The sequence below is a fragment of the Neomonachus schauinslandi genome, chromosome 10 (genome assembly GCF_002201575.2).
Source record: "Neomonachus schauinslandi chromosome 10, ASM220157v2, whole genome shotgun sequence".
In the NCBI taxonomy this organism is placed as follows: domain Eukaryota; kingdom Metazoa; phylum Chordata; class Mammalia; order Carnivora; family Phocidae; genus Neomonachus; species Neomonachus schauinslandi.
Window position 1 is genome coordinate 107,595,882 of NC_058412.1, and position 10,103 is coordinate 107,605,984.

General features: G+C 47.6%; 1 protein-coding gene across 1 annotated transcript in view; it reads left to right on the top strand.

Annotated features, from left to right (window-relative positions):
- Positions 1-244: 244 nt before the first annotated feature.
- SLC23A2 (solute carrier family 23 member 2) overlaps positions 245-10,103 on the top strand; it is a 71,856-nt gene continuing 61,997 nt past the window's right edge. The window contains exon 1 of the mRNA XM_021688904.2: positions 245-352. Coding sequence (XP_021544579.1) covers positions 245-352 — 108 coding nt within the window. The remainder of the gene's footprint in view (positions 353-10,103) is intronic.

Sequence of the window (10,103 nt, forward strand, 5' to 3'; positions counted from 1 at the left end):
ACCAACTTCTCTCTGCAGGAGATGCAGTGAATGCGAGTCCTGTGCTCTTTATGCACTTGTGGTGATTTGCCTGCTTCCTCTCTCTAGGTGCTCAGAGATGGCGGCGCTTGTGGGGCTCTTCTCTGCCTGAGCATCGGGCCCTCCAGGCACTGGGAGAGCCGGCGCAGATCCTGGGCTCCTCGCCTGAACAAGCCTTCTCTTCCAGCCCCGGCAGTCCAGCAGCTGAACTGCTCGTTTTCTCTTAATGATGGGCATCGGTAAGAACACTACGTCCAAATCCATGGAGGCTGGAAGTTCAACTGAAGGCAAATACGAAGATGAAGCGAAGCACCCTGCTTTCTTTACTCTTCCGGTAACTCTATTCCCTTCTTTCTCTCCGCTTGACTCACTCTCAAGTAGTTCCCGTGTTGAATCAACATAGGATTAGATTTAACACTCCTGTTTTCAGTGAAGGTTAAGGCATTCAAAAACGAAATGCTTTTCACGTGAGATAGTCTTCGGGAACCCTGTTGGCTGACTCTAGTTTTGGCTCTGCCGTCTGCTGGAGTCACCTGATGGGGTTAACTCCAGGAGGGAAGCCTGCATTGCTGTGAACATTGTACAGCCAGCCAGCCCAGAGTTTACTGTGTGCTGGAGGATGCTGAAAGCTTCATTTTAGCTCCAAAAATGTATTCTAATGAGGTAACCTGAAACCCAACTTCAGACTTTCATTGCAAGGTAGGAGAATGAATGAATGACTCACCATTTGGAACCCAGAAGTCATGCTTTGTATTATGGCAGCAACATCCAAGATGTAGTTTTGCCTGAATAAGTGTTACCAGTTAGAGAAGGCTGATTACACACATTCACTGTGTTCAGGGCCAATACTTTTCCAGATGTAGGATTATGATTTGATGTGTATAAAGGTACTTAAAGTGTTGGTTCAAAAGAGGAAAAAGCTCTTTAGAGAGAACTTGCCTCCAAGTGTTTTTCTCTTAATACTAGACACGAGGTTAAGGGCAAGAATATCATTCTAGGACTCCTTAAAGCATGGTCCTGGAATTTACCCCACTGTGGCATTACTCAGTAAGAAGGATGTGAACACCCATCCTTAAGTACATTGACTTGACTGGCCTTCACATTTTGATTTTTACCCTATTGATTCACAGAGAGATGTCCCACTGATTTTATAACGGACATCACTGAAATTCTTCCTATAAAGTGAAATTTTTAAACTGGATTTTCTGTTGTGTTGAAGGCTTAGGGTTGACAGGTTTTCTAGAGGAAGAAGCAAGGTGGTTTTCCAAGTTTAAATTAGATCGAATTTGAAAAATGAAAGGAAGGTTTCGTGCCTGGGTATTGATTTGTCTCTCCTGCTGCCTGAGAGCCCAGCACACCATTTACCCTCACCCTCCACTTGAGAGACATGAACTTGAGCTTGCCTTCCCCACCCACCTGCCTTGTCATTAGGGCGGAGAGTTTTAGGTTGACTTGTTTTCATGTTCAAATTGTGATATTCTATAGTTAGTTAAACCCACGGCATATGCTATCCATTTTCATATTTATTCCCTGTTGTTGGTTTCCCTCTCCCTCCCTCTTCGATCGCTTTTCATTTAAAAAAACAAAACACAACACTGAGGGTCTGTGAACGGTCACTACCTTTGTGTTTGTACAGCTGAAAATAACTGTATTTTGCTCTCAACTATTGGGTGAACTTCTGTTAATGACACTGGAGTTTACTAGTCTCTCTGTGTTTCTCTTTAACTGCTTTCTCATGGTTTGGATATCTTTTTCTAGTGCCAACTTCTGGATGGATCTCCCAGTGTTATTTTCCATTTACTAATTTCCTTGTGAACAGTCATGTGTTTATGTTGAATTTTTGTTGCAGGGATTATAGTTCTTATTTCTGAGATTTCTGTTTGGTTCATTCCTGCCTATTTTTGGTTCTTAATTTCTTGTATGCATGTGTTTGTGTTGTTTAAAAGTGTTTCTTCATTTAAATCACTGAGGACCCTAATGCACTTATTTTAAAGTAATTCTCCAGTTGTTCTGTTTTCTGTCTGGCGTAAAATCCTCTTCTGAGTGTTTCTTTTGAGATTTTCTTCCCTCTCCTGCCACCCCCCTGTTCCCTGGCTTCTGTTGCTGTGGTTTTACATTCTCCCTTCCTAGATCCAGTCCAGACCTGGGTCTTATGGTGGAGGTCTGACTCTCTCCCACAGTGGTGCCAACCATGATGTGACCTGCTGGGCCCTGGCTTTGAGCACTGGACCTGGTTCTCATCCCCCTTGTTTGGGGGTCCCCAAGTCCCTGTCTCCCTGATGGATTCGAGGGCCACCTGACTGAGGTCTACCGGGGCTCAGAGCCTCGCTGGGCCCAGTGTCGGCCTATTTGTTACTTTGTTTCTTGTTACAGAAAGGTTTCTCTGGGGGTTTTTCCCTCTACCATTATTTATAGGAGTGGGGCTGGGAAGGACTGTTCCTCATAGCATTAGCTTCCAGATCCATCTTCACTAGGAGTCCCTGCAAATACATGGGAGCCGGGAACATGGACATAATGTGTAGTTGGGTATAAATACAATGTGAATATAGAGTTAGTTTAACACTACAGCAGTTTTGTTAGAGAACTTGCAGAATATTCCCCCACTGTGTCAGGCTATAAAGATAAGTATTAAAAAGGGAATGAAAAAAGAGTAATAGAGTTGGCCTCATGGGATCAAGCTGCTGGGAGGGGAGACATGCCAGGGGGAGGGGGCCGTGAAGGTCAGCACACGAACTGCCAGGATGACGTGGAAGCAGGCATGTCGGGAAGTGTGTTCACGTGAACTCCTGCAGAGCTTATGAGAAAGCAGAGGGCGAAACAGCAGAAGGAAAACAGATGAAAACAAAAGTCTATCAAAGAATGTTTGTAAAGAAATAGTTCATGTGATGGAATTTGGGGTTGTAGAAAGTTTTGTTAGGAAATATTTTGTAATATAATAAAAATAGGAACACTGTACTGCCCATATTTAATCACTAGTGAAATTGCTGCCCCTTAGAAAACTTAAAAGTAAGATAGAAGACCATTTTGCATGATTTGCTTGTTAACAGGATAGTCTAGGGGGCTGGAGTAGAGCTGGTCTCTTTCCACTGTCCAACTGGTAGGATTATTTTGGTCACTGCCTCTCTGCTCTTGGGATGTTCATCTGTCTCTTCCTGTTCCCCGTTCGGCCCAGAAGCTCTTAGACACTAATTTCATAGACCCTGACAACCTTAGAAAAGTGGCTGTAGAACTCTCCTGGTGGTACTGTGGGAAAGTGAAATGCAAGGATTTGCCCAAAGCGTCTGGTTCACACGGTGTGTTAAGTAAAGTTTATATCCGTTGGATCCCACAGTCTCAGCCCCAGGTAGCTCACCACTGGTGGGCAAGACAGGAGCTGCATACAGATCACACTGATGACAGGTGCGGTGCACACTGATCTTCTGTGTTGGGCAGCTGGTCTTGCGGATGGTCTTAAAAAGGAAGAGTTGGGGGGCGCCTGGGTGGCTCAGTCGTTGGGCATCTGCCTTTGGCTCGGGTCGTGGTCCCAGGGTCCTGGGATTGAGCCCCGCATCGGGCTCCCTGGTCCCTGCTCCGTGGGAAGCCTGCTTCTCCCTCTCCCACTCCCCTTGCTTGTGTTCCTTCTCTCGCTGTGTCTCTCTCTGTCAAATAAATAAATAAATCTTAAAAAAAAAAAAAAAGATTTGGGATGGGTGGTGATGGAGCTGCTGTAGCCGTGCTCTGGCGGGAGTAAAAGGTGAAAAACGAGGCTCGGTCTCTTGTTGCCTCCAGCTACTTGTCCCCGGCAGCATCTGGCTGACTTGGTGATTCTGGTTGTGTTTTTGTTTTTCTTGTCCTTATAGCATGGCCCCTCGGTGCACTGACAAATTGTATTTGTCTTTTTCTCGACATCTGTGCTGCCCAGGGCAATAACTGCTAGCCACATGTGGCTATTTAAATTCATTAAAATGAAAATCTAAAATTCAGTTCCTCGGTTGCACTGATCAAGTGCCTGATAGCCACACAAGGCTACTGGGTAGCCCATCTCTTTTTACTGGCTGGTCAAGGCTTTGCTAGACTCTAAAATGCAGGCCCTTACTTTCATGTTTGCTTTGGAATCAGAAACTGGGGCTCAGGCTGTCAGCTATCAAGGTGCTAGAGACCGCAGGAACCAAAGCTGGCTGCTCCTCGAACCAGGTTTGGGGAGGGTTTGCTGTTGCTGGCTGCCGAGGGTAGGGGGGTGGGCTTCGGTGGCGGTGTGCTGAGGATTTTATCATTAGAGATTTTCTTTGGCATCCTGTGTTGGGTAAGAGTTTCCTCAAATGTGGCAAGAGCTGATTTTTTTTAGAAACTCACATGGAAAGGGAATCAGTTTCTTTTTATTTTAATTTTTTTTTTTAAGAGTGCACATGCCTGTGTGAGTGGGGGCAGGGAGGGTGAGAGAATCTTAAGCAGGCTCCATGCCCAGTGCTGAGCCTGACGCAGGACTCGATCTCATGACCCTGAGATCATGACCTGAGCCAAAATCAAGAGTTGGATGCTTAACCCGCAGAGCTACCCAGGCACGCTGGGAATCAGAGTTTCTTTCTTTCTCTCTGTCTCTCTCTTTCTCTCTCTCGCTCTCTTTTTTAGGATTTTATTTATTTTTTGACAGAGAGTCGGAGAGAGAGGGAACACAAGCAGGGAGAGTGGGAGAGGGAGAAGCGGGCTTCCCGAGGAGCAGAGAGCCCGATGCGGGACTCGATCCTAGGACCTGGAATCATGACCTGAGCCGAAGGTAGACACTTAACGACTGAGCCACCCAGGCGCCCCTAGAGTTTCTTTACACAAAGTAAAATAAAGGTCCATGACAATACTTTAAAGAGAAAAAGAGTAAATCCGTACATAGAAGAAGAATAATGAATAGGTCACAGTAAGAACAAGAGCTTTGCAAAGCCCCCGCATTCACAGAAGTTAGATCATGTGATCAGAGTTGATTTTAAATAAGAGAAACATAACAAAAGATCTCCTTATCCCACGGGAATCTTGTTAGGCAAATTTGTGTGCTTTTAAAGACAACTAGGAAATGTGTAATACGAGTGAATGCCACGTGGCAAGAAATTAGAACCAGAAAAACAGCAAAAAGTCTTGAAGAACTGTCATACCCTAAGGGCACAGGCCAGGAAGGACAGCCAGGAAAAGGTCTGCAGTTCTGTGTGGAGAGCTCCTGTATCATCTGAATTTGGAGGACTGTCCAGGGGAAACCAAGTTAATAGCCTGAACTTAGCGTTGGCAGAGGGCCACCAGCAGTACAGCCTGTTTCAGCACGTCGGCATTCCAATGCCAAGTTCACGGCAGGCAGAAGTGTTGAAGGTTCCCTAAGGTTTTGTGTCTTCTGCTGCTTCTAATAGTCTTGGTGAGAACGTTGGGGTCTTCTCTCTTGGGTGCCAGGAGTAGATCGTTTAGTCTGGAGATGTTAGGGGTATGGACTGAGGAGTAGCTTCATTAGGTTCCATTTTATGGAAGGGTGGGAGAAATAGTCATCATTCATACAAGTCCATCATTTGTTTCAGTTTCCCTTAGCATGTTTTCTTCAGAGCCGTATAATAGGAGGAACCCATAGTGCCCCCAGTGGGTGGGCACCACGCAGACCCGGTAACAGGCTGCCACAGCCCAGTCAGAGAGAGACGGCAAGTCTTTGGTCAAACCCTAAGTGTCAGGGTTTGAATTTGGTATGGTGTGTTGTGAGAGCACTCTTGAGGGACCCCTTCCCAGCCATGTTTATAGGGGTGGGCGTGGCCTGTCAGATTCTCAGGGGAGATGGCCTCAGGGTCCTGAAAAATGTCTTGGTGAAGCAGCGCAAGAGGAGGGAGAACAGCCGGGGGACAGCGTCGCTGTGTCTTGTTCTGGACACAAGCTGAGTGCAGTCAGAATACAGAGAATGGAGGTGGGCAGCGGGGGAGCCGATGAATGATTGTAGCAAAGTTGCTTGAGCTTCGGGGTAGAGAATTCCTGCCGTGCGTGCTTCGAGAAGGAGGGGCCTGGAGTTGGGAAGCCCAGTCAGGTGAGAATGGCTGGTCCAGGTGAGAATGGCGCATGGTCTGGCCAGGGAAGGCGGGCAGGAAAGGGGATCTCGCCGGCAGCAGGTGTTTGCTGGCTGCCTGCCTGGTTCCTGCTCTCTTGGAATTGACTTCCAATGGTGGGAGGAGGTGGACAAGAAACAAAGAAGCAGAAGCATCAAATGGCACCTGGTGACAAATTCTTTGAAGAAAACAAATCAAGGAAGAGGGATAATGAGGAATAGAGTGTGAAGTCAGGGATCATTTAGGGACCTGCAGGCCATTAATTGATTTATCCCTTGAAAGTACGTACTGAGTGCTTCCTACACGTATAAGGCTCTGGGGAACAGCAGGGACTTAAACAGACAAAAGTCTCTGACCTCACAGAGCTTCCACGCTGGTGACAAGACAGGCAGGGCGTGCTAGAGATAAGTCAGATGCGTAGATGTTAGATAAATACGAATGAAGAAATAAAATAGGGAAGTGGGACACAAGCTGCTGCACGTTCAGCCGGCGGGGAAAGGCTGCCCTGCGGAGATGGCATTTGCGTGAAGGCCGGCGGGAGTTGAGGGAAGCCCGCTGTGGCCGTGTGTGGGCAGCAGGTGCAAAGCAAGGCACTGAGGCAGGAGGTGCCTGGGACGACTCAGGGACACTGGTGGACAGAGGGCAAGATGGGGTCAACAGAGATGATGTAGGCCGCGTGGCCCTGGTAAGGATTTTGGCTTTTCCTGACTTTGAGGAAAAGCTGTTGGAGGGCTTTGAGCAGAGTGACACGCTCTGCCTAGTTTTAAAAGGATCCCTGGCTGCCGCCGAGCCAGGGAGCAGACTAGTCAGGAGTTGCCTGCCACAGGGCGGCTGAGCTAACGGTGGCCCCAGCTAGGGTGCTGGTTGTGTGGAGGTGGTGAGAAGTGGTCGGGCCCTGGAGCAGAGCTGACCCAGGCACCCCCAGGCTGGAGGAGGATGGAGGTAAGCGAGAACAGGCAAGGACAGCTTCAGGGATTTCACCTGAGTCTCTGAAGAATTGACCAAGTACTGAGGTAGAGGGAGGCAGACGGGGGAGCAGGCCCATGGTGGGGGGCTGGGGGCAGTGAAGGAGTGTGCAGTTGGCCTCTGGGACACTGGGTAGAAAGCAGGGCTCGAGATTGTGGTGCCTAGGGAAGCAGCGTGGGTTGTAGCTACTCACTGGGTGTGAGCAGCGGGAGAGGTTATTTAGAGCCGGGGAATTGGATGTTATCACCTGGGGGATGATGTCGGTAGGAGTGAAAGGGGGTCCGAGGGCCCAACAGGGTGTGGAGGTAGAGGAGGGCCAGCAAAGGGGACAGGTAAGGAGTGGTTGCTGAGGCAGGAGGGGAACCAACCAAGCTGTGTGTGGACAGCCAGTGACGAAGCCTTGTAGAGCCCTGTAGGTGGAGAGTAAGGATGGGCTGTTGGATTTAGCCAGGGCTGGGCCTTTGCCGGGCGGAGGTGGGTTGATGGTTTGTGGGAGAGTGGTTGCAGGGATGCACCACGGGCCCTAGTGGGGTAATGAGGCCATGAGAAGGTATTCGGGTCAGAGTTTGACAGGCCTGCTGGGGTGGAGAAACTGGGGATTGGGGTCCTTGGGGCATCTAGGAGGAAAGTCAGGTAGGTGAGGCACAGGGAGCTCTGAGAGGAGCAAAGAGGTAGATGTGACCAGTGACCAGATTGGGTGCTGGGTTGGAGGCGCTGGGGTTGGGCACCTGGGGGTATGTGGGGGGAATGGGGGTCTACGAAGTAAGCACACAGATCGCCAGGGGCTTTGTTTGTTTCTTTTAAGTTGGTGTGGGGAAGTGAGGAATTGATAAAACATGGAGTTAAGGAGTTGAAAAGTCTGTTCTTTTGTGATGCTTTGTGTCCATTTCCAATCAGGGAGATTCTGATCCCTTGGCACCCGGAAAATCTTTTCCCTCCTCTTGCCTTCTGTCAGCCAGCGCGCAGGTCCTGCTGCGTTAACTGCCGAGTGACCAGCTGAAGTCCGCTCTGAATACTGTTGCCTTGGCGTCTTGTAGCACAGAAAACCGTTTCCTAAGTCACGCCCAGGCTCTCTTGACAATCGGGTTTGCTGGGGCAGTCCTGGTTTGGGTCTGTTGTTTTCCCGCACACGCTTCCATCCAGTTTCCCTGTACTCCTACAAGGGCCCTGGTTTGGATAATAAATTATATGGTGACCTTGATTACAACCAAGCTTAAGCCTATCAAATAGCTGAAAACATTTTAGCTCTTTCAGAGAAACTTCTTGAAAAGTCTTCCATATGATTAGACTTACACACGAAGACCCCTGCTCTGGTTGTAAAAATCATACCTGTTCACATTAGGAAATGTGGAAAATATAGTAAAGCATTTAAAAGAGAAAGAATATTTTTGAATTGGAAGGTTATGAAATGGATCAGAAAATATTGTTGGGTCAGTTCCCTCCCACTTTCTATAGTTACTACAAATGAATTTTTTCTCTTGCTGTAGATTTATGCCAGGTCTGACCATTTCTGTAATCCAGTAGACCAGAGAAATGGAGGGCTTTCCTTGTTTGCCATTGATTTGGGGGATTCTGTCAGCATCGGTAAAGACATTGTTCTTGTCTTTCAAGTTATTGGTAAAGGAAGGAAGGTTTAAACCTTGAGTAGAAGAAGGTGATGGATTGTGAGAAAGTCTGTACAGAAGAGAAAGGAGGTCATGATACAACAGTCAGAAAGAGATGCCCTGTCCAGCCAGAGTTGGTTTAATTCCTCTCTTTCTGTAAGAGAAGAGCTTGAATCTACTGCATCGTGGCCATGATAAGGGAGGGGATGCTCTCGACAGGTCAAAATTGAACAGCCAGGATAAGCAGCCTTTTCTGTTTAAAGTCTATCAGTTGGAAAATATTTTTTAGGAAAGGGGATATCCTGATGCATGCTTTGCAGTAAAAACACTGAAAAGATGGGATGCAAATAATTTTGATGCGTGGTGTGAGAGATTCTTTCCCTTCTTTCTTTCTAGAGTTTGTGTTCTTAAAAATTAATTTTAAAGGGGCACCTGGCTGGCTCAGTCGGTTAAGCATCTGCCTTTGGCTCAGGTCATGCAGGGTCCTGGGATCGAGCCAAGGACCCTTTAAATTAAAAAATTAATTTTAAAGATTTTTATTTTTAAGTAATCCCTACACCCAAGTGGGCCTTGAACTTACAACCCTGAGAATAAGAGTTGTATACTCCATTAACTGAGCCAGTCAGGTGCCCATTTAAAAATTAATTTTTATGCTCTGGTTTTGAGGTTTCAGATAGTATTTCAGCTTTTTTTTTTTTAAGATTTTATTTATTTGAGAGAGAGAGCACAAGCAGGAATGGGCGGAGGGGCCGAGGGAGAGGGAGCAGCAGACTCCCCATGGATGCAGGGTTCCAGGTAGGGCTCCATCCCAGGACCCTGAGATCACCACCCGAGTGGAAGTCAGATGCTTAACCAACTGAGCCACCCAGGTGCCCCTAGTATTTCAGCTTTTAATTCAAATAGAGCTTTAGTAGTTTTTCTTTTTTCCTTTCTTTCCTTTCACTCCTTTCATGAGTGAGTGTGCTCATGAATTGTGGGGGGTGGTCAGAGGGAGAGAGAGAATCTTAAGCAGCCTCCACGTCCAACGCTGGGCTCCATCTCACGACCCCACAAGCAGAGCTGAAATCAAGAGTTGGACGTTCAACCAACAGGGCCACCCAGGCACCCCTGAGCTTTGGTAGCTTTACGTGAGAGATGTTCGTAATAAAAAAATTACCACCTAGTAATTGGAACACAGACAATTTGGTATAAATGATGACAAAATAACAGAGTTGGTGCAGTTACTTCCTAGAGGAGGTTTACAAAGTTGATGGGCATTTTAGCTGATTGTCACTTACTTTTGTGTGTGACCAAATCCACAGAATCTGCGCCTTAAAGCACATTTTGTCCGTTCTGCTCTTATTTGAGCCTGCTTTGTGCTCCAAGCCTTACCAGATGTGATGGGTGCAACCAGAGCAGTTGCCCAGGCTTCCCTTACCCACCCCATCAAGCTCCCCCCCCCCCCCCCCCCCCCCCCCCCCCCCCCCCCCCCCCCCCC